Raw genomic sequence first — 23843 nt, 5'->3', positions numbered from 1 at the left:
CTAAGCAACAAGATTTAACTGTTGCAGGACGTGATTTCATTCTTCTATTCAGCAAAAACTCTAGTGAGTGTGTACTTAGCGTCAGAACCGAACTCCACACTAAGATGATAAGAATGAAGGAGGTCGGCTGGTGTCGCGCTGTCAGGGAGCAGTCTCACCAGAGGGGCAGGAGTGAGCACACACTTAGGCTGAGAGCTGCTCAGAAGATGTGTCTGAGCTCTGGGAAAGGAGAGACGTGCTCTCTGCAGACGAGGAGAAGCTTTATGCAGCACGTCACTGCTGAGATGGGCTTCAAAGTCAAGTGTTCCCAAAGTAGACGGAGGAGAAATGGCATTTCTGGGAAAGGAGAGTGGCTTGAGCCAAGGTTTGGGGTTTGGGGGGGCTGTGGGATGTTTTAGAGGTCGACGGGGTGCTTGGGTGAGAGTGGTAAGAGATGTGGCCGGAACGGAAAGCTGGAGCCAGAGGAGAAAGGTTTGAGCACCAGGTGGAGGAGTTGGCACTTCAGCCTTCAGCCTGATAAAGTGCCGGTGGCAGTTCCAAGGCAGAGAAGTTGCCAGAAGAGCAAAGTGTTTAGGAAATGAGCCGGTGGCCCAAAGAGAGATGGGAAGTGGGGCTGGGAGGTGGACTCCACAGCCTCAGGCCGAATGGTGACTGGCTGGAAGTGTTTGAGAGACATTTTGGAGGTGACACCAGCAGGACTCGGTGAGTGACCAAAGCCAGGATGCAGAGCTGAGTGAGGGAGTCGCATCTGGCGTGGGCGAGTCCCCCTCACGGAAGTGGGCTGGAGCCCGAGGACCGGCACAGAGAGCCAGGAAGTCGGGACCATGTCCGGTCTCTGCTGAACCTCTCACCACCACCACCACCGTGGGAAGCGTGCCTGGCCCATGGGAAAGGCTCAGGAAGTATTTGTGAATGGATGTGTGAATAAAGTAGAGACTACAGAAAGAGGAAGGAGTTTGGGGGAGGACGAGATAGGTACACAGATACACGGCGAATTTGGTTTTAAGATTTATGGAGTATGCAGATCTTCTGGGACATTCACTTTGGCAGCTGGACGTAGAGGTCAGAGCGAGTTGGCAGGATTGAGTAAATACCGAGCCTGCAGATGTGGTTGATGCCATGAATATAGATGCTTATTTTTTTTTGGGGGGGGGGGGTTGGGAGGCTCCTACTGCTTCTCTTTGCTGAGCAGACTGTGTGAGTCCCTGTCAGCAGGCCCCCCCCACCCCGGAAGGCAGGACCACGTCCTCCTCCCTCCCTCAGGTGGGCCTGGGCTCAGGACTGTATGCTGAGGGCTGGAGCTTGATGGATGAGTGTCCGTAGGGTCCTTCCAAGGTGCTGGAGGCACCGCTAGATGAACGATCCATGCCACTTTCAAGGCAGTGACTTGGAATGAGCCGTATGTGAGTCATCTGCGTTTCCTTGGTAGCCATATGTTCTCTCACCCAGCGGCTAGAGCGCTGGCTGGTCTGAGAGTTGATCACACATATGTGGTGGCAGCAGCCCACAGACATGTGCGATGTGCTGCCTCTGTCCCCCGGAGTCTAAGGAAACCTGTAAGACTCAACTACGTAGCGTCTTAGTCCCGAGTGCCTCCTGTTGTTCAAGCCGTAACCACAGCAGTGCTAGCTTGCCTCCCTCCTCCAGGGCTCACAAAACCAAATGCCAGCAGTGGCAGCGCAGGCGATATAAATGAGTGAAACAGGGCAGGTGGAGAAGTGTGGATGGAGACCATGCTGGAGTCAAGCAATACTTAATTTTCCTTTGATTGCCATAAGAAAGAAACAGCACAAAGGTGGTGCTAAATGGGAACTGACCTTCACCCTCGTTGTGCAAGCGCCTCATGGGAGCGTGAAGGCCGTGGCCCCCCGAGGCACCTCACGACCAGCGTGCTTGTGTGCAGGGAGCCGCCGTCCTCAGCTCCCGCCGACTGCTGCCATGAGCAAGCGAAGGCCTCAGATTTGTTGCCAGACCTTGTTTTTTCAGAGAAGTCAGAATCTGGATTTTTATGTGAAATCTCATTTTTCAATGTTGGCAAGTAAATTACCTGAAGAAAAAAGAAAGAAAGAAAAAAAAAAAAGAAAAAGAAAAAAAAAAAAAAATATATATATATATATATATATATACAGAGAGAGAGGGAGGGAAGGGGAGAGAGAGAGAGAGAGAGAGAGAAGAACAAACACGGCCAGTGCTGGAGGCTGGTCGCTGGCAATCTGTACAGGTCAGATGCACTTACGGTCACTTTGATTGTGTCACCTTGCAGAAATATGAGTGAAACTGCACAGAGAGACTAAACTTTTTTTAAATGTTTTTAATTCTTTTCTATTTGTTCCACTGCCTGTGGGAGGTAATGTTTGTGTGTTAATAATTAATATACTTCCTTGGTTAAAAAATCAAAACCATATGAAAAGCTATACAGTGAAAAGTCTCCTTCTGTCTCTACCTCCTGCTGGTTCATTCTCACGCCTATATATCCTTCTGGGAAAATCGCTCTCCCCCTCTTGGAATCAAAGGGTAGAATTGTTCGTCCACCGCCCTGGACCTTGTTTTATTCCCTTGACGGGGCAGCTTAGTAGTCTTTCCCCATTGGGGCCTCCAGGGTGTCCTCATTCAAGACAATCACTTAGCTCAGGGTCAAGCTTGTGTCCGTTTACACAACTCTTTAGTATGTTCAGACACCTCACTTAGACCTGACAGCTTGTACTTTGTCTTGGCAGGGGCTGTGCGAACGGACGTTTAAGCGTCTGTACCAGTACATGCTGAATGCGGGCCTGGCAAAGGTGGTGTCCCTTCCCTTACAAGAGATCCACCCTGAATGTGGACCTTGCAAGACAAAGAAAGGTAAAGGCAGCCCAGCCTCCTTCCCCGGCTGCAGGGGCGCCTTCAGCCCCTCCCCCTCTGAACGCCTGCCCGTCTCTCTTAGCACGTCTGGCTGCTGTGGGATTTCACATAGTTTTCTGCTCTTTATTCCTCTGTGCCTGACTTAGGATTTTCTATAGGAAAAGTGCTCAGGAAATGTTTGCCCAATGAAAACAATTCTGACTTCTGGCAAACATCTCTACGTGGCTGTCCCTCTAAAACCTCCAATCTCTGGGGTCCAAAGAACAAGCTCATCTTGTCCCCCTTACACAAAGGCCCTCACGCGCCTGGTCTGAGCCGCGTGATCCCGTTAGGCAGCCCCATCAGGTGGGTGACGGAGTTACCATTTTACACGTAAGACAGTTAAAGTTAGGAGAGGCGGAGTAACTTACATAAAATCGAGCAATCCGTAAACAGCAGAGGTAGGATTTGAAAAAAGTTCAACTAAGGACAATGGCCTGTAAAACTTGAAAAACTTTCCTTTGTCTGTTATTTTTCTCTACTCCTGACTTTTGTCCCATGTGGTTGATCACTCGTGTTAACCAGTCATTGAATAAGCTGAGGGTCAGAGCTTTCAGTAAATTCCTAAATTCCACTCTAGCCCCCGTAAGGGATACACAAGGAGTAAACAAACCCCCAGGTACAAGGGGAAGAGGACAGGATACGACAGCAGAGAGAATCGTCAGCTACGTCTTGGTGCCAAAGGCAGATGGACACACGGTAACGGCCTGAGCAGACTGGGAAGCTAAATACCTGTGAGGGCAAGAACTGACACCTCTGAGACCCAAAATCAACCAAAAATTTGGAGATTCCAGGTACCTTGGAAAGTGCAGGTGAAGATGGGGCTGGAGACAGGAGAGTTAGTCAACGACCTGGGGGGCCCGTTGCACCCGAGGTCCCCCTCGCCCTTCTGTGCTCGGTCCTGGAAGAGCCCTTTCCCAGAGACACACGTCCGGATGGATCCCAAGAGAACATGCACCCGAGCTATTCTAGACTCACAGACCTGACACGCAGCTGGGGAAAGGGCGCTGTGCGGGAAACGGGGGTTAGGCGACCATATCTATACGCTAAAAGGTGAGCCTCTCCTCGCTGCCACTCCCAGTTTGGCCCCCAGAACACCAGCAGCCAGACTTACTGTCCCCTGGGCCAGAGGCTAGAAGCTTCTTTTCTGCAGAAACTGACCAGTCCAAGAGGAAAGTCCACTCCATCCTGAAATTTGGAGGTTCCCCAGCCGAATACCTGGCCTCTGCCCACTCACCCTTCATGGAAACCACTCAGTGGCAACCTGTCCCTCCTTCCCACCCTCCAAACACCTCAAACACAAGGCTCGGGGCAGCATTTTATTGCTTCACCTCACATTTGAGGAAATCTCTAGTGTGAATATGAGAGAGAAACAAACAAACAAACATAGGAAATAGAAACAAAGAGGAGCAGAAGGAAACTTGATGAAAAGAATCCTCAGAGAAAGAAGAGATGACATCCATGGAACCACAGCAAGAGGCTATGAAGAAGGGACACAGAAAATACAAAAGCTTTTGGAAATAAAAGAAGTACAACTATTGCAATAAAAGATTTAGTGAAAGGGAAGGTAGTAAGATCAAGTTGAGAAAATCTCCCAGAAAGAACAGAAACTCAAAGGAGATGGGAAACAAAGCTAAGTTGAAAATAAGAGGTTGAACCTAAAAGGTTCAACGTTCAGACAACAGAGGCTTCAGAGAGGGAGGCAGGGCGGGGGGTGTATGGGGGGCTAGAGGTGAGGGGATGAGAAATGACACTAGGAGTTCGCCCCGATCTGAAGGGCGAAGGTTCCGGATGGAAAGACCTACCAGTTACCTTGCCTAATGATGTAACGTCCTGAGACGTCAGAAATAAATCTCGGGAGAAGGAGCCTTCGGGGAGGAGACGTCAGGCTGCCCAGTAGTAACTGATGCTGAAAGACCTTGAAGCAAGGCCATCCGCATTCTGAAGGAAGCAGGCTTTCCATCTCGAATTCTTGATTCAGCTCTGTCGTTAACCAGCTGTGAGAAGAAGGATGTTTTCATAATGCGGATCTGAAACAATCCTGTCCTCGCTCCCATGCTCCCTTTTAGTCTGTCATTGGAGGTGTACATGCTGGGGTAGATGACAGAGGGACGTCACGCTGACAGGCTCCAAGAGCAGCCTGTCCGATGGGAGCAGGTGAGGACGACTCTAGAGGGCAAGGAAATTCGGGCAAAGGACTGCTGCCTCGTGCGTGGGGGTGTCTAGCGGAAGTTGTGCTCTGTCAGAGTCAGGATTTCATGGTACGTACCCAGGAAACCAAGCAAATGGAAAAAAACAAAGTTGTCAGCTCCATGGAAAACCAAGAGGTGTGTAAGAACAAAGAGCTTAGGGCCCATGGGCGTAGCAAGTGTCTGTGGGGACCGGCTTCATAACCACAGCTTGGGGGTGGGGTGTGTGTGCGCACGCGTGGAAGGAGGACAGGCCCAGACTTAGCTCCGCCCACAGGAGGCAGGCGATCACGTTTGTTGAGTGACTGTGAAATGCCAGTCGGAGGCTACTCTGTCTCTTTCTCTATGTCCTCACTCAGTGGAATCACTGCCCACCCTGCGTGGCTTCCCTGTGCCTGAGGAAAGAGAGGGTAACCCAGAGATCACACCATGTGACAGGTGTATAGACAAAGGAAGGTGCCCTGGGAGGTCGGGAGGCCCTTACAGCAGCCCTCGTCTTTGAGGCCCTTCAGTGCTGAGTAACCGTGGGACTGGATGAGTGACTGGACCTCAGGGGAAAGCGTGGACGCCACAGCCTTCTAGTACACAGGAAGCAGGAAGTACTGCTGGGTCCTGTGACAAGGAAGGAAGGTGCCAGGAACGGAGAGGCATGCCGGGGGTTTCACTGGGAATGGACTCCCCCGCGTGTGACTTGGAAGCGTGATTATCTGGATGCTGAAAACAGACCCGACCTGTGGCTCTGCTCCTTTTTACTTCCTGGCCTGTTACAAGAAAGGCATTAAAAACAAAGACGCGTGATTCTAGTCTCAAGTAAAGAGAAACTAAGAAAGAAATAGCCTTAAAGAAGCTTTCTGGCTGGGCAGGCATCCACGGAGCAAAGCTTCCTCCAGGCTTGAGGCCCCTGGAGATTCAAACCAGCCTCTTGAAAGTAAAGATACGTGGATGGACTTGGATGTCAGAGAGCCCTGGGCTGGGATTCTTATGTCACTTCCTGTCGGGCTGACTTTTGGCCAGTTTTAACCTCTCTGTACCTCAGTTTTCTCATCAGGATTATCTGAGGATAATATTACAATGTTCCCAACTGTTGTGGGGCTTACAGAAGACAGAGTACACAGAGCAGAGGCCACAGCCAGCAGTGGATTTGGTTTGGCTCAGTGTTCGTTTTCATGGAGTTCGTTTCTGGCATTTAAAAATCAAAAGTCAGCCTTTCAGCCTCTCTGTAAAAACACAATGAGGCAACTCTGAGCGGCCTGGCCTTTCTTTAATAGCAGTTGTAAAGGCAGAGAGGTGCTGCCCCCTTTCCAGGGGGCCCATCCTTCCCATTCCCCAAAGGCACCCACGGCCAGCTTCTCTCTGGTGTATCCTCCAGCTGACCTTGGAGGTGTCTTCCCCCTGGGTCTGTCGCGCAGTGAGTGGTCCTTGTTACCTTGAGGCTGAGTGTGGGGAAACGAGCCCTCTGAGCAGGAGGGTCCGTGTGACTCCGCCCTGCTTGGGGACCAAGGAAAGGGATGGCGGCAGCTCCTTACGTGGGATTCAGAGGGCAGACCCCCGAGACAACGCCGTTAAAATTTCTGGAGCCCCATCCACGCATGGTGATCTCGTGATGACTGTTCAGGAGCCTCGTCTTATTCCCAGGGTGGTCTTGTCACCCCCCTCTCTCCTGCTCAGGCTCTCATCAGCCTTCCCCTCACATCTTCTGTCACACAATGTCTCAGCTACTTTCCTAGCTCGGTCAGGAGCTGCTTGAGGCTGGTGGCCACACCCCTCGCATACTTTCTGTCGTGAATGCCTGTGCAGGGTCTGTTTGGAACGGAGTAGGTGCTAAGCAAATGTTTAGCAGATTTAACTGAATTAGGTGCCACTTCAGTTACCATCCTGTGCACTTAGTGCCGTGAGTCTTTTTGCCTTGAGCGTCGTGCTCGCAGTTGGCAGAATTAACATAAAACCCTCCATCTGAGGCAGTGTGGAGTAGACAGGACTTAAATAATAAATAAAGATGATGTATCACTTTATGTAAATTTTCAGATGTGCCTAGGTATGTCTGAGTTGTTTCTAAAAGCCCATAAACAGAGAGCTTAGGTGTGGGCATGCTTCAAACGCGTTCCAGAAAGCTGCAGCCATCCAGTTTGCACAAAGCAAAAAGACCTCGGTAACTAACAGTCAACCTGACCTGATCTGTTTTGCAAATTTGGATTATTTTCTTTAACTGTTTATTGGTCGTCGTTCTGTGTTTATGAAATTGTGCTGAGAACAGGACGGAAGAGAGACAGGAGTTAACTTGACTCCCTCGGGAAGGCATCACAGTGGGAAGCAGTTCGCAGAAGCCTGCTCCCTTGGGCCACTGCCTGAGGAGGTCATTTGAGCAGGTTGTCCAGGTTCTGTGACAAAGCAGAGAACATTGAAGGGGGAGAGCGCATCTAGCGTCTGTACCTCTCTGTTTAGGATGTGGGTTCTTCCCACAGCTGTTGCACCGCGACTCTTAAAAAATCAAAAAACAAGTTCAACCAGATTTGCAGAAAGCAAGACGAATGTACAAACTTCAGTTGTGTTTCTATACACTTGTAAATGAACAACCCAAAAATGAAATTCAGAAAGCAAGAGCATCAAAAAGAATGAAATACTTCAGAATAAATTTAACAAAAGAAGTACAAAATGTATACTCTGAAAATTATAAAACATTGTTGACCGAAACCTAAGCTCTAAGAAAATGGGGAAACACCTCGGTTGGTGAATTAGGGTAACATTGTTGCGACGGCAGAGCTCCCCTAAGGACCTTCAGATTCAAAGGCGTTAGAGCCCCAGCTGCCTTCTTTGTAGAAACTGGCGGCCTAATTCTAAACTTCCTATGGACTTGCAAGGGATCCACAAGCTGAAACAATCGGAGGAAGAGGAATGCAGTAGGAGGCCACTTCCCAATGTCAAAACAGAGCAACAGTAGTCGAGACGCATAGCACTGATGTGACACAGAAGCTGGACAGGGACCCATGGATGAGAACTGAGAATCCCGAGATAACCTGGTCAACCTGTTGGTGACGGGTGCCAAGACCATTCCATAAAGAAAGAAGCCAGTCACGACAGGCCGTTGCTATGTGACTCCACGTGTAGGAAAGTCCAGAAGAGAGAATTTAGAAGTCGATGTGTGAGTACTTAGGGCTGGGGTAGGGGACGCAGAGGGGTGACAGCTAGAGGCTTGAAGGTGATGACGATATGGGTGACAGGTGCACATACCTGTAAACATGCAAATAACCACTGACGTGCACACTTTGGGTGAATTTATGGTATGTGAATTATGTCTCAACAAAGCTGTTAAAAAGTAAAAAGTAAAAAACGCATAACAGGGCACAGCAAATTAAATTAAGACCATTAAAATAACAAAAGGGACATTTAAAAAATTATAGTAGATTTAAAGTATACAAGCTGAAATAAAGGGATTTTACTCATAAAACTTGAAATTCTGAGGCTGGTAAAACTGGGTCTGTGGGAAAGAAAGAAAGGCCCGTGGTCGCCTGGGATCAGGAAGGGACTTGTCCCGTCCCTTCCCGGCCTTTTCTCTGACAGGTCGTCCTTAGCCCTAGTTCACAGTCGAGCAGTGAGGCCACCAGCTGGCCCAGGTTCACACACCGGCTCTGGCAGGAGGGTCCAGATTCTTAACCACTGTGCACATGGCCTCTCCGGCACGAGGTTTTCCAAAGTGAAGATACAAATGACATGGCCTGGGGAAAGGGACATGTTTCCACAGTCAGCATGTTGAGAAAGACTGGATACAGTGGGGGAGTGGTCAGGGTTTCCTGTCTGCTGGCCACAGAAGAATGTCGGTGCAGTTGGGATTCACAGCTGAGGAGTCAGATACGCCCTGTGGGATGGACAGGCGCAGACCCTGTGGCCCCAAACCTGGCCAGCCGCTGTCCGGAGCCCCACGCTGGGCCTTCTGGAAGCACGACAGCCTCTCATTGGGCCAGGCCCTGGATGCCTGAGACCGCCCTCCACTCAGGTGTGCTGGACACTGCCTCCCCTGGGGCGCACAATGTCCAGTGTGATTGCAGGGGACAGCTGGTTCCCGGACGTCACCCTCACCACCCCCAGCCGCCAGCCTGCCTGTCCAGGGGGCCCTCCTGCCCCCCGTGCTCAGACCAGAGCAGGGGTGAGTTCCCACGTGTCTCCAGGCACTGGGCCGCCATGAGACCTTAGGCCAGCTGCAGGGCTGTCCTACCATAGGAAGGGACCAGCTATCTTTAATTCAGCTAGTTTGTCGTTCTCTGTACTGTGCCGGGTGCTGGTGACGCCATTAAAGATTACTGCTGTCTGGGGGAGAGCTTCATGCAGCCTGGGCTCATCTAGCTCTGCCACTTCTAGCTCCATCGCTTTGAGCAAGTCCCTTAACCTCTCCGTGCCTCAGCTTCTGCATCTGTACAATGGGCCATCAAGGTCCTGCCAGCCTCGGGCTGTGAGATTGGCCGGGTTGATTCATGTAGCGCCCCCTGGCACAGTGCCTGGCCCACAGCAAGTGGGTGCTGGGTGTCGGGGTCGAGTGGTTGCCACATGCCAGCCTCTGTAGGGACGTGATCGGGGGTCATCCTGACACCAACCGGTGAGGTAGAGAACGTTGTCATCCCCTTTTCCTGTGTGGAAAACAGCTCTGCTAAGTCATTTCCCCAAAGTCACAGAAATGAGAGACCGGAGCTGAGACTGAGCGGCGTCTGCATGCCCTTGGAGCCCGTCTCTCTGTCTGGCTGTCAGCAGAGGAGGCGGCTGTGCCATTTGGCGACGGCTCTTGATGGGACAGGCAACCCTGCTGTAGGGCAGAGACGAGGGAACGGAGGGCGCTGTGTGGATTTCAGGGCGGAGGCTGAGCCCCTGAGCGTTTTTCTTTGGTCGCCCTCTGTGTCCGTGCACCTACGTAATGCTTTTCCTCCACTTGGGCCGTTCTGCGTGTCTTTTCTTGGCTGAGGACCTTTTCAGGAAGCTAACACGGAGAGGAAGGGACAGCGCTGGGCTGTTGCTGAGCGCGTGTGGGTCCACACTCTACCCGCTGCTCACGCAGAAGCCAGCATCCCTGGCCCCCGTCACCGCTGTTCCCGGTCACCGCTGCTCCCGGTCACGTGGACACCTTTCCACTCGAGGCCATATGTTGTCAAAGGTGCAGGACCTGGGCTCTGATGCCCTGTGTACCCCAGGGCCTCGCTTGCTGAAGGGTGGCAGTCTGGGCAAATCCTTAGCTGCTTTGGCTCTGTAAGTGTGAACGGGGTGGCAGAACCCACCCCCTAAGGCTGGTGAGAGCTGGCTGGTGTGACGCGTGGAGAGCTGACGCACGGCTCACTTTCGAGACATGGTAGGAGGTTTGTCCCCAGGAGCTGTAGGCCGTGCTGTGAGCGCCACCTTACGGGTGAGATGAGGGGGTGAGGGGTGCGGAAAGGGTGTGAGTAGAGGACAGAGACAAGCCAGTGGGGATGGCGTGGTGGTCAGTGTCCTGGCCGTGTGCGGGGTGTGCTGGTCACCGAGGCTTGAAATAGTTCTCACCCATACAGATGGGCCCAAGCGTCCCCTCATCCCCATGTCTCTCCTCCTGGGAGGGAGAAAGCTGGTGCTTGGCACACGGGCACAGCCATGGAAGCAGGAGAGCCTGGGAGGAGGGCGCAGGCGCCATGACCCAGCCTATGGACAGGTCCTGAATGAGGGCTTTTCTGTCACCCCGGAGAGTGGGAGGGGTCAGCTCCAGCTGATGCCTGAGGACCACGCCTGTGGCCGGGGGCTGCCCACCTGGCCGCCAGTGGGCCTCCTGGGGCGTTCTGCTGAGTGAGCGTCAGCGGAGCTTGTTCTGAGGGTAAGACTGACGAGTCCAGGGCCCTGACATGTTGTGACCTTCACCTGCAAGCCAGCCACGTGTTCTGTCCCCACGAGACGCCCCTGCCCTGGCCGGGGTGGTTGGACTTGACCTCGCTCAGACCGTAGTCTGCGTGCTCTGGTGTGGGCCTGTCACACCCCACAGGACGGCCCTCCGTGGCCACAGCTCCTGCAGGGGGACTCTGGGCTGCAGAGACCAGCTTTGTTGTCACCCTTCTGTGTGGTGGTACCACGGGTTCTGCACCTCGGTGTGCTGGTGACAGCTGGTGCAGAACCTGCCGTGACAGTTACTGCAGACTTCGCCACGAGAAAAGTTCTGGGGGTGAGAGTCTAACATGGGTGTCACAGGCTCCAATCAAGCTGTCGCAGGGCTGTGTTCCTTCCAGAGGCTCTAGGACAGATCCGTGTCTTGGCCTTTCCCAGTTTCTAGAAGCTTCCTACATTCCTTGGCTCAGGGTCCCTTCCTCCATCTTCAAAGCCAACAGCATCGCGTCTTCCAGTCTCTCCCTCTGACCCTCCTCCTCTCTCTTCCAAGGACTCTTCTCATATTCCATTGGGCCCCTCGCATAACCTACGATAGTCCAGGATCCTTGACCACCACAGACAAAGCCGCACCTTAATCGTACCTGCGAGTCCCTTTGCCACAGACGGTAGCGTTCACAGGCTCTGGGACTTGGGGCGTGGACGTCCCTGAGGGGCGTTCTTCTTCGTCACCACTGTCACATATCATAGGACACCTTAGGGCAGAACCATTTCTCCCACGTTGGAGACCTGTGACCCTGCCTGAGTCACTTTGTCCCCGACACTTGCAAGCTGTTGGATGCTGGAATGAGGTACTGTACCTCTCTGTACCTCAGTTTCTTCGACTCTAAAGTGCCTTCTGGGTTTGTCAGGATCCAGTGAGTTTTCACATGTAAAGTGTCCAGATGTTTTTGCTTTCCCTTGTACCTCTCTCTCTCTTGTTCCAGCCAGAGGCACACACTGTCATTTGTCCTCCATTGTGCTTTTGGGGGTCGAGTAGAGGTGCCGTGTGATCGTTGGGAGGCAGGCAGCCCGCAGGGCGTGGTGGCTTGTCTGGGTACTGCCACCTAGTCCCCCTCTGCTGCTGTTTGATGTTATTCAGGAAAGCAAGCGCTGTCCAGAGTGCTGTGTGGACCTGTCAGAGTGGCAGCTTTCATCTCTCTTTGTGCGATTTTCTTGGACTAAATTGCCACACTTGGAATCACTGGGTTAAAAGGCCTCGGAAATGGCTGAGAAGGGTTGTGGAACCCGTTCGCGCTGCCCCACACCTCCCGGCAGTGGGAACCAGCCCACCGGGAAAAGGTCATTTTCTTTCTTTCCACAACCCCACTCATGCCTGCTGTGTGCGGGCCCTGGTCTGGGGGCCGGGGCGACGACGTGCACAGACGGGCACCGAGCTTGTGTCAAGCAGAGGCTGCCGTCTCTTTCCGCGGACTAACACGGCCCCTCGTCCTTCCTCTGCATTTCTTCGTCCCCTAATTATATTAAAAACGAAAAGCGGCTTATGGGCGACATGTTTAGGTCTTGTGCCCCACGGCCGTTGGGCACGTTCCAAACCCGGTGCTGTGTGTGGCCTCTGGCTGGTTCCCTGTCCCTGCTGATGTCACCTCCCCCTACACGACACGGTCGTTCCCGGCAGACATGTGCTGTGTTCCCAGGGACTGACGTCATGGTGCGCTGCCTCAAGCTGCTGAAGGAGTTTAAACGGAAGATGGAGGACGACCAGGACGACGACGAGGACGAGGAGGTCATCTCCAAGGCAGTGCCTCCCGTGGACGTCGTGTACGAGCGGGACATGCTCACGCAGACCTACGAGCTCAGTAGGTCACTGGGCGCATGCGTCCTGAGCCTTTGTGCTGAGAAATGTTTTGCCCGCGTGTCACAAGGGCTGTGCTCTTGAGCCTATAACGCAGAGGGAAGCACCGTGGTTCCCTGGCAGGGTCCAGGCTTTCGGATCAGATTTGAAGCCTTGCTGTGCCACTTGTTAGCTCTGTGACTCGAAGCAAGGTCTCCAAGCCTCGGTTTCCTCATCTGCGAAATGGGGGTGATATCCATCCCAGCATGTAATGAGGGCTACATGAGGAATAGGATTGAGACATTTGGCACGGTGCCTGGTATGTCAATAGCACTTTAAACATGAGTGATTCGTGTTATCGCTCAGAGATTTGCGAGCCCCCTGCCACCGTCTCACACTGGTCTGGAGTCACGGCAGGCTAAGAATTCCAGTGATGAAGTGGGGGAGATCTGTCCCCTCGTTCCTCACCCTTCCACTAGAGCCCCTAAAAGCGATGTAAGAAGGCAGTGACCCAGTGTCGTGGATGCTGTGGCCGCAGGTCCCTGTGGGCAGGAGGACAGAGTGGAGGTGAGGTGGCAGCAGATGTGACGGGCAGCAGCTAGCGACACACGGGCAAGTCGGCACAGCTTTTCTGGGGCGCTGTCGGCAGTTTAACCCTGAACATCACCCAGACTGGGTTCCTTGGAACACAGTTTGGGAATAGCTGCCCTTAACCCTTTCATCCCCACCGGGTTACTCGTTCCGTGTGGGAACACGTGCTAGCCACCTTTTCATTCTGATGTTTAGTTTTCTACATGTACAACATGGCAAAACCTCCTTTGCCCAGATTGGTCTTACCTCGCAGCCTTACGTGTGTGATGAATCAGGAAGTCGGGTGGGGGAATATTCCTATCACCAAGTCTGCCCTATAGCTCGGTGTTTTACTGGAGGGACTCGCTGCCACCGCACCCCACTCCTGCCGGCCTCCTCCCTCGTTCCCAGCCCCAGTAGAGCAGTAAATTTAAAAGGGCTCTTTGGAGGTGCAGTAACACTGAGCAGTGACCATGCGGCAGGGCAGCAGGCGACAGACTAGACAGAGCAGGTACGAGAGCAGTCACCTGCTGGCCACGTAGACGGGGCCAGGTGGCGTCATTCCCTCCCACACGTGGTCCCTGCAGGCTGGCAACGGGTACAGGACAATGCAGCCATCGGTGGCCACAATGTCTCTGGGTCTCCCGAGAGGGCAGGGACATCTTCCAAGTTCATTAAAAATTACGCTGATGCTTTTTAAAAGGGTGAATTTCATGTATCTGAAAAAGTCCGTTCATGTGAAAGGGCCGATTTCCTGCTACTGGGTGAGAAGATGGAACGTAATAGATGAGCAGTGACACTTGACACTGGCTGTTTTGACCTGGAGGCGTCCCATGGGAAGCTCTTAGAAGTGGCTGTTAGGATTAGTGCTCAGAGAGTCTCGGGTGGGGCAGGGGAGAGGAGGCATGTATTTTGCTCTGTTGGTTGGTCTCACTGCTTTGAAATGTCTGCTTTACAAATTTGGGTAGAAATGGACTTGACTTGTGCACAACGTGCCTCTTTGCGGAGGTTGGGGTTCAAGGATTTTGTTTCACACAGTTGAGCGCAGAGGCACAAAAGGAATTTCCCAAGCTGAAATCCGAGTGGCCATGAATGTGGGAAAACTGGAAGCAAGAATGCTGTGTCGTCTTCTTCAGAGATTCAAAGTCGTCAAGGTAACATTGCATGCGGGCCCTCCCACAATTCACGGTCTGCACTTGGACAGGGTGCGATTGTGGAGGAATGTCTCGGCCGGCCGGCTAACAAGGTGGGCCTGCCGTCTCCGTCAAGGAGGCAGAGAGGGGGCTGGCCGGGGCCAAACAGCCCACGGGCGTGTCATGTCTCCCCTCACTGGTTTTTGTCGGTTTTCACTCTTTAAAAACTAACTGAGTTGTCAGTTTTGCAAAGTCAGCAGGAGACATGGCAGCACAGGAGCACCTTCCCGTGTGGGGAGCCGGCTGAGGCTGCTGGCATCCGAGCCCCCAGACCACGCAGCTGCTCCCCAGGGCTCACGGGCCCCACGTGGGGGCCCCTGTCTGTTATGTTACTCGTCTGGCTCCCTCTGCAGGTCCGGTGTCCCCTGTCAGGCTCAGCCCTGCATCGCAGCCTTTTATGCTTCTCTCTCGTGAGCTCTTGGGCCCTTTTGCCGAGAGGCAGTATTAGAGTCGAGCTAATGATTGCAGGGCACTTGGCATGTGGTTGGCATATAAAAATGTTACTCTTTGTGCCATGGAGGGCCCTGGGAGAGCCCCTGTTCCTGTCCTAAGAGATAGAATGAGTGTGGACTGGTGACAACCTCATCCTCAGTCCCCATGGCAGTGGCTGAATGGAGCACGTGACCGCCTGACCCTGACTCGCCAGCAGCTCTGAGCTGTCAGATTCTGTAGACACTCCTTATTACCCACTTCTCTTGGGCCTAGTCCTGAGCCAGGCCCTGGGGACGTGGGGAAGACCAAGTTGGGACCCTGCCCTCCAGGAACGCGTGGTCTTGTAGGGCAGACACACATCCAGCATTGCAGTTTAGCAAACTATCTCCGAGAGGCCTGTGGAAGCAGGACCTGAGGGGTAGGTAACGAGGCAGGGAGACCTGTGAGGGAGCATCACTGGGGCCTGGCCCTGGTGGAAAGATGGAGGAGACGCAGGTGAAGGCAGGAATAATATGAAACAGACCCCGCAGACCCCTGGGCCAGCCGCACGCCTGTGTGTTACAGCGCCACCATTCTGAGTATAATTAAACACACCTCTCCCCAGGGATTCATGGAAGACGAAGGGCGGCAGCGGACCACCAAATACATCTCCTGCGTGTTCGCGGAGGAGAGCGACCTCAGCCGGCAGTATAAACGGGAGAAAGCCCGCAACGAGCTGCTAACCACCGTGAGCTTGGCCTCCGTGCCCGACGAGTCCCCCCTGCCTGAAGGAGATGACACTTTCCTCTCCGAGTCGGACAGTGAGGAGGAGAGGGGCAGCCGCAGCAAGAGGAGATGCCGAGGGCCCCGAGGGGATGTGAAGTCCTCCTCGAGCGCAGGTCTCAGGCCCCGGCCTCACCACTCCACCCCCACCAAGGGTAGGGGCTCCCCGGGGGAAGGGGGTCCTCCATCTGAGCTGCCGCCCCTCCCAGCCGGCTCCGGGTGTCTTCACAAAATAGCCCATTTGGGTCAGCAGACATCTGAGGATGTCCTCAGTGCTGTCCTAATTCAGACCCGTGGGAGTCACATGCTTCACGTCATCAAACGTTTGGAGGAGATGGTCATGGGATCTGTATCCTGGCTGCTTGCGCGTCACTTCTCCTCGGCAAACGTTTTGTTGTGTTTTCACTATTCAAGGGATGGAATTCCATAAACCTCCTCTATCTCTTCCCTCCAGTAACCTAAGAATCCCTCAGGTTTTCAATTGAGTTATAGAAGGCTTGTTTTACATGTGCAGAGGGTGCTGCCAATGACAGATTTGCAAATCCGGTATCCCGCTAAGAGGGGGGCCACGCACTACTCACTTGGTCCACTGCCCTCACCTTGAAACTGACCTCATGGAGTCCTTGGCCGGGGTGGGTGGGTCTGGTCTGGCTACCGAGCCTCAATGCCCCTCTCACTCTGCCCTCTGATGAGGCTGCAGTGCATTCATTCGTTCTACTCCCGCCCTCCGCTGCAGGCAGGTGGAAAGGAAACCTACGTCCGTTGAAGAAGCAGCCGTCTTGGTCCCCAGGAGCTGCGGAGGACAAAGCATGCCGGAGCTCCGTCAGCTGTGACACCGTCCTGGACACCAGCAGCTCCTCAGACCCCAGCGTGTCCTTTGACTGCAACTGCTTGAAGAGTAGCAGTGGCAACATAGCTGTGATCGAAGAGGTGAAGCTCGAAAACCCAAAGGTGAGTGCTCCCCGTGGGGGGTGTGGTCAAGAGAGTGCTCCTTGTGGGGGCGAAGTCAAGAGCGTGCTCCTTGTGGGGGCGAGGTCAAGAGCGTGCTCCTTGTGGGGGCGTGGTCAAGAGCGTGCTCCTTGTGGGGGCGAGGTCAAGAGCGTGCTCCCCGTGGGGGCGTGGTCAAGAGTGCTCCCCGTGGGGGCGAGGTCAAGAGCGTGCTCCCCGTGGGGGCATGGTCAAGAGCGTGCTCCCGGAGGGGGCGAGGTCAAGAGCGTGCTCCCCGTGGGGGCGTGGTCAAGAGAGTGCTCCTTGTGGGGGCAAGGTCAAGAGCGTGCTCCTTGTGGGGGCGTGGTCAAGAGCATAAGCATCACAACAGCAGCAGCCCCCAATGGAGAAGCACCAGATGCCGAGTGCCTGCTCCGTGCCAGGCCGGGGACTGGTGGTCTCTGGGGGGAACCCCATTGCTCCCTTACATGCCATCTGCACGCAACCTTGCCCTTCCAGAAATCACCTGCACTATTAGAGTTTCTAGACTTCCAACAGGTTACTCTTTTTTACTTCATTTTATTTCGGAGGGAAATTTGTATGAGCCATTTATATCATTGGTTCTCACATTGGACCGGTTTTGCCGCCCCAGGGGACATTTGGCAATGTCTGGAGACATTTTTCATTGCCACAACTCAAGGGACAGGGTACTGCTGGCATCGAGTGGGTGGAGGCCAGGGAGGCTGTGAAATAACCTACAATGTGCCGGACAGCCCGCAATGGAGAATCATTCTGCCCCAAATGTTGGCAGTGCCAGAGCTGAGAACCCTGCCCTCCATGAAAGGCCGTAGAAAGAAGGTAAACCATAAAGTAGACGGAAGAAAATAAAACTGAAATGTTAGTACTTTCTGGCCGGATACCACTGTCTGTCAGAGGGTTAGCAATGCAGCCGACTCAAGCCATCAGTGTCATTAGACCAATTAAAAGGCAGTTGACACAGGAACCCCTTTCTCATTATATAATTCAGTTCACTGTCCTCTGTCACCTGGAAGCGCCTCAGATGCTGCCGTGGGGCCTCTTGCACTTTAGAAACTGTCAGAGGCGGCACCCCGCACAGCACAGACCTGTGATCAGGTGGCTTTTCATGCTGTCACTGCTGTTTTGTTCAGACGTCACGACAGCCCTGTAAGCTCATGTCAGCTCTGGTCTGGAGCAGGTGAGTGAGGGCCCAGGGACGGAGAACAGGCCTGCTCAGTTCCTGACCCAGGGAGCACCAGAACCCACCCACGTGCGTGGCGGTCCCACCCTGTCCTGGCTTCTCCCTTTCTGTCTGGAGACCTGTCAAGCAGATGTGAGGGGGTGTGGGCTGGGGAAGGGTTTCTGTGGATTTTTCTAGAACCGTTTAGCTCTTTCCTTGTTGATTGGATGCCGTAACTCATGACTGGTGTTGTCTGTAACTGAAGAACCTGGGCTGCCGCCAGGTGGATCCCAGCAGGTTCCCAAGGGTTTACCTGCTTTCTTCACCCTCCCCCTCTTTGCACCTTCTAATCTGGCCCATGTATCTCCCTCCAGGTCCTAGGACTCCTGTTGCTTCCTAGCGCAGCTCTTTCTCTTTGTCTTAGAAATCCGTTCCCAAAGCCATGGCAGGATCTCGTCCTTCTTTTGTATTAAAAAAAAGTGCTAAGTTCACTCCGCAAAGCGTATTTGTACTTTGCTCTCCAGCAGACCCATGAAAGTGGCCACATTTACTCATGTGCTTCTCCTCCAAATGTTTGCTTTGAAATGCAAAAGAAAACTAAAGAGTCCCCTCCTTCAGCACAGTGCTCACTCTCCTGAAATCGAGGAGGGCATCCAGCAAGACGGTCCCTGGGCTGCCACGTGGCGCTCGCTGATTTGTGCTGAGCGGTTTGCAAGGAATGTGTTAGTCTCTGGACTTCCTGCCCTGTCAGTGTGCACATTTGGGCTGTACCATTGTCTGACCTGAGAGCTGTGGGGACACACCCATTTAGGCTCCCAGAAGACAGACAGGAGCCAGAAAGAGAAGGGGCGTTTGGCAGGGAGAAGAGGGCAAGAACACTGATCTTTCTCCTCCCTCCGTCTTCCCTTCACCTCTCATCCCTGTTGACCTGGGATGGGCTGTCTGTCCTGGACCCAGAAGCCTGTCTCTCCTTCTGTCTTCTCTCACTCCAGAGAGTCTTCCCGTGGTTTCCTAGCCTTGGAGTCGGAAGCCCGTGCGTGGGGCAGAATTGTCCTGGCGCACATTAGCGCCCCGTGACCATGGCTGGTCACTGAGCCTCCCTGAGCCCTGCTGGCCTCTTCCGTAAGCGGGACCCGTAATGGGGTGGTTGAGAGTTTCTGATGAAAAGAGCCTCCTGGAGTGACGGGCTGGGGTCATCCTCGGTCTGCGAGTTTCTTCCTTCCACTGGGGAAGAACCAAGAGAAAACCGAATGACTGCTTTTTGCTGCTTTAAAAGCACCATAGCACCCACCTCTAGTTTCCGTCCTGATTGCAGCCGACCTTCCTAAAGTTCCGGAGTCCTCTGCTCGCAGATGTCTCCTCCATTTTGGCGCATCGAGAAATAGTGGGGTGATGGAATCCTGTCAGGGAAACAGCCCTTTTCACTTCCTTCCTAAAACATGTGCATGGAAATTCCCCAGGGAGGGGGCGTGCACCGCAGAGTGGGGTCCGGGCCCAGAACAAACAGTGCTGAGTGGTTGTGCTTTTGGTCCCCATTCTAGGACGGTAGCAGTTCCCAGAAGACCGGGAAGCATGGCACAGGCCAAGACAAACCCCATGAGACTTACCGACTGCTGAAACGCAGGAATCTCATCATAGAAGCCGTCACCAACCTCCGCCTAATCGAGAGCTTGTTCACGTAAGGAGCGAGCCGTGTGTGTCAGCACCGAGAACTCACCTCGTGCCAGTTAGTCATCACAGGCCTGGGCAGGACCGAGAGGCACTTGTCTCCCTTCCCCTGCAGAGAGTCTCAGTCTCCCTTTGTGGTAGAAAGCGTTAGTTTGTTTCTGTGGTTTGACAAGTGTAGACAGTGAGGAATAGCAATACACTAAACAGGGAGAGGTGATTGCGCACAAAATCGGAGTTCTGAGGAAAGGGCACGTGCTTTTCTCCTTCCTTGGGATTTGGTGGTAGCGAAGGGGTAAGAAGAAACCGAGGCAGGTAATGGCATCAGCCAAAGCCTTATATGAAAGCCAGAACAAAAAAGACACAAGTAGAACTTCTGTTCCCACGGAGCTGTGGTCCCTCTAACCCACGGTCACCACCATGTCCTGGAGGCATCCAGTGTGAAAGACACTCGATGAGAAGCAGCCTCTAACGAGGCCATGGGGAGGCTGTCTGCACGTACTGCTGCCGAGGTCCCCTCTTCTGTGCAGTGAGGGGTTTGCTAGGTGTTCTAACGTCCCTTCTGGGCCTGCCATTCTGATCGGTTATCTAGAAACCTCACCATAGTGACTCAGTAAGATCTAGAGAGATGTGTGAGGAAAAAAATCAGAAAGAGCTTCTGATTGAGGGTGTCGACAGTGGTAAACGGGAACGTTCCTCAGCGGAAGCTCAGCTGGCGTGCAGACTTGGTAAAGAGAGATCTCCATCATGGCACTCAGGTTCCCTGCCATGGTTGTCACAAATCATGTGACACAAATCATTGTCACAAATCAGTTCCTGGTGAAAAGCTCAGAACGGGAGCCCGCAGCCAGTCGTGGCTTGTCTTTAGCTAACGACTTATCCCAAAGGGAGATGCTCTTAACCTCTCAAGAAGCTGCCCTTCCAATGGTGACACCCCTTTTACTTCTTCCCGGGTTCCTGCTGGGTAGGTACCGTTAGCCCTCCTCACGCGCCTGGGTGGAGAAGGGCCTTCCGTGTGGAGACTGGCGATGTTAACGGCTTCTTTTGTGACGGCCCAGGATTCAGAAGATGATCATGGACCAGGAGAAGCAGGAGGGCGTGTCCACCAAGTGCTGTAAGAAGTCCATCGTACGGCTGGTGCGCAATCTGTCCGAGGAAGGCCTGCTGAGACTGTACCGGACGACGGTCATTCAGGACGGCATCAAGAAGAAGGTAACGCGGGCTCCCCCGAGCCCCCAGACCAGTGGGGTGGCTGGGGGTCTCCCTGTCCAGCTCTCCGTATCGCCGTCCTGCTTCAGCCGGTCCTTTGTTGTCAGTACCTCGGAATTTCCCATTATGCCTCCTGATCTGGGGCACAGGGACCATCCCAACAAGCTGGAGACGGAAAAGAGGAATAACATGCTGGAATTTTAGCACCGCTTGTGCCGCCCGAGGCAGGCGGCCAGCCCCGAAAGCGAGGAGGGAAAGCGAGGCACGCGGACGCCTAGCAGGGTGACCCGGGGGAAGTGAAGCAACATTTAGGAGATGGAAAATTCGGGCTAAGCAGCAAGAACATTTTCCACAGAGATGTGAGGAAGCATATCCCAGAGGAAATGATGGCAGAGACTCAATTAGGATGCACGGCTGGGGTTGTCCGATAGGGAACAGTATTATCTCTTCTGTCTCAATTTATCCGTTTCCATAAAATTGAAAGTTTGAGGCCATTCCCACAGCAACGGAAGCTCAGCGCCTTTGCACATATTCCTGGCATACGTTTCTCAGGGTCGGAGTAATTTGAGAACCCAGCTGGGCCCTGGGACCAAAAGGACAGTCCCTTGTAATTTTCAGACCTTTTTTTTCTGACTACATTTTAAATCTCTGCCTTAAGAAAGCTCTGCTTTGACGTTTTGTGTTTTTAAAAAGCTGGTAAGCTCATTTTTGTTTTTTCACTTTATCTTATGTATTAAGAAGACATTTGAAATTTGAAAAACACAGAGCGGTCCAAAAAGTGACTTAAGAAACACAGTCGCTACCGTTCCCAGGCCGCAGCGCTCATCAGTGTCTGTGTCTGCTGTGAGTCCCCATGACCTTGCTCTCCGTCCCCTGCCAGCTGCCACTCTTCCCTCGAGCAGTGGCAGGCGGTTCTTGTGCTGCCATCTCTTTCCAGGACAAAGCCCCAGCAGCCCACCAGCTGCAATACCTCGGATTTCTGTTGGTCTTCACAGAGCAGGTCTGGGGACGGGCAGCCCTCTCGGGGCAGGAAAATGGGCCCGGACTCTGAGTGGAGAGGGGCAGTCAGGCAAAGGGGTCGCTATGTCTCAGCTCTTATTTGGCCCCATGTCTGCCAGGCAGAACGGAGGGAGCAGGCCAGGGGCGGGGTGGGGAGCGAGGCTCACAGGTGCAAACAGGACCACAGAACCTCAGAGATGAAGGTGCCGAGCTTTGGGGGCCTCTTGCTAACAGGTCCGGCTCCACAGTACCACCAAGCGGTACCCCATTTTTTCAGCTGGGAAGGGCTGTAGTATTGTGCCTCCAGAATCAGCTCGTGTCTCCAAGGCACTTTGCGTGGCACTGAGAGTTCTGCTGCTGCAGGCAGCTTCCTGGCCTCCTGGAGCCGCATTGGCCGGAGTTGCTTCATGTAGGCGGCAGCCTTGCCACGGCTGCTGCATCCCCCGATGGCTGCCCTGTCCATCGGGCTTTCCGGAACTTAGCTGGGCCGTTTGGCTGTGGAAAGTGGGCAAATAGAAATGCTTTATATTTGCATTGCACTTTTCAGTGCTCTGGGTGTTGCCTAACTATATCTCATTGGAGCCTCCCAAAACCCCAGAAAAGTTGGCAAGGCGTTGGGGAGGGGTCCTTATTTCACAACCGGAGCAGAAGAGACTATGCCACGGCCACCTTTGGATTCCCTTCCAGGCATTGTGCCTGTTCCCTGGGACCGGCTCTCTCTCGGGCCATTTTTGGCACGCAGCCTGCTGGCTGGAGTGACCCATTTAGAAACCCTTACCTTACTCTCTCCTGCCAGTGAGAGACCTGGCTTTGCAGGGGCCCAGGCCGTCGTGCGTGCCGTCTACGGCAGAGCTGTCACATAGCTTCCCGCTCAACTCCACCAAGTTATTGCCCTTTCTCACCTGCGTTCTCTCTCATGACACGCTAACCACTCTAACTGTGCAGCTTCAGTACCTTGGAAAAGGTAAAACAACAAAAGCAGCTCTAAATCCTCTGCCAGTTAGCTTAGAAGCGCGCCTGGCGGGAGTCCCAGGACGACACTCTCAGGAAGGGGAGATTAATGAAAGCCGCTTACCTTTTCCAGATGGAAACCCTCAGGACTCCATGAGCAACTGTGGGAAACGCTCAGATAGCAGGGGCGGGGCTTCGGCCTACCAGGTGGCTGCCGAGACCAGTGGGCCGTGACTCCCCAGGGAGGGGCTGCTTGCTGGGAAGGCCGCTGTTTTCAGGCCAGAATTTCTCACTTGAGTGAAGCAGCACGTTACTGATGGCAGAGCTTTATTGCTCTGTCACTTGAGGGATTTTGATGCCAGAAACAATGGCAAACGTTCAGTGGGTCCTCATCTCATGGCTCCTCTGGACATGTTAGTGAGAACAGGTGTGGACAGGAGCCGAGCGGTGGGGCTCAGTCTCCCTCGGCCCCGCCCCTGCCCTCCCACCCTTTGGGACACTGCTGTCTCCACAGGTGGACCTGGTGGTACACCCCTCCATGGACCAGAACGACCCCCTGGTGAGAAGTGCCATTGAGCAGGTCCGTTTCCGGATCTCCAATTCCAGCACAGCAAGCAGGCAAGTGGCCGCACCCACAGAGCTCAGTGTCTCCACCACGGAAGCCAAGCCACTTTCGCAAACGCCCTTTCTTTACTCTGTGGAACATCAGTGAATTCGCTGGTTTAGGGTTTGCAGTCCATGACCCCCTAGTCTAACAAGGACCAGTTTCTGGATTCTTTAAGAAAAAGAAAATCCTCGTATCTTTAATTCTAATTGTGAGCAGAGTGTTCCAAATCACAGGCCCTGTGATGTGTGAAATTTGCTCAGTCTCGTAATGTCTCAAAACGATTCGAGGGCGGCCGGTTAGCTCAGTTGGTTAGAGCGCGGTGCTCTTAACCAGGTTGCCCGTTCGGTCCCCACATGGGCCACTGTGAGCTGCGCCCTCCACAGCTAGATTGAAACAACTAATTGACTTGGAGCTGATGGGTCCTGGAAAAACACACTTAAATAAAAGTTTAAAATGAAAAAACCAAAAAAGACGATTCGAGTTGCCTTTCTGAGGTCTTCTCTAATTTTATTCATAAACCATGTAATGGACTGAGAAAACTCAGGGGTGGGAGAGAATTCCCAGCCGGGTTTAACCCACAGCTGGCCTGTGGGTGAGCCCAGGC

At 53.4% G+C, this 23843-nt stretch overlaps 1 protein-coding gene across 3 annotated transcripts in view; it reads left to right on the top strand.

Moving 5' to 3' along the window:
• Positions 1-23843, top strand: part of GTF3C1 (general transcription factor IIIC subunit 1) — a 65922-nt gene that overhangs the window by 12153 nt on the left and 29926 nt on the right. For 2 of the 3 annotated variants that reach the window (XM_074322765.1, XM_074322763.1), the window contains exons 6-13: positions 2718-2841; positions 12590-12751; positions 14335-14450; positions 15526-15838; positions 16420-16634; positions 19350-19486; positions 20532-20685; positions 23147-23250. In XM_074322765.1, the coding sequence (XP_074178866.1) occupies positions 2718-2841; positions 12590-12751; positions 14335-14450; positions 15526-15838; positions 16420-16634; positions 19350-19486; positions 20532-20685; positions 23147-23250 (1325 nt within the window). The remainder of the gene's footprint in view (positions 1-2717; positions 2842-12589; positions 12752-14334; positions 14451-15525; positions 15839-16419; positions 16635-19349; positions 19487-20531; positions 20686-23146; positions 23251-23843) is intronic. The other variant, XM_074322764.1, reaches the window with a different exon arrangement.

This window comes from Rhinolophus sinicus, linkage group LG18, assembly GCF_036562045.2.
Source record: "Rhinolophus sinicus isolate RSC01 linkage group LG18, ASM3656204v1, whole genome shotgun sequence".
In the NCBI taxonomy this organism is placed as follows: Eukaryota; Metazoa; Chordata; class Mammalia; order Chiroptera; family Rhinolophidae; genus Rhinolophus; species Rhinolophus sinicus.
Note: the sequence above shows the minus strand (reverse complement) of the source record. Positions and strands in the feature narration are given on the sequence as shown.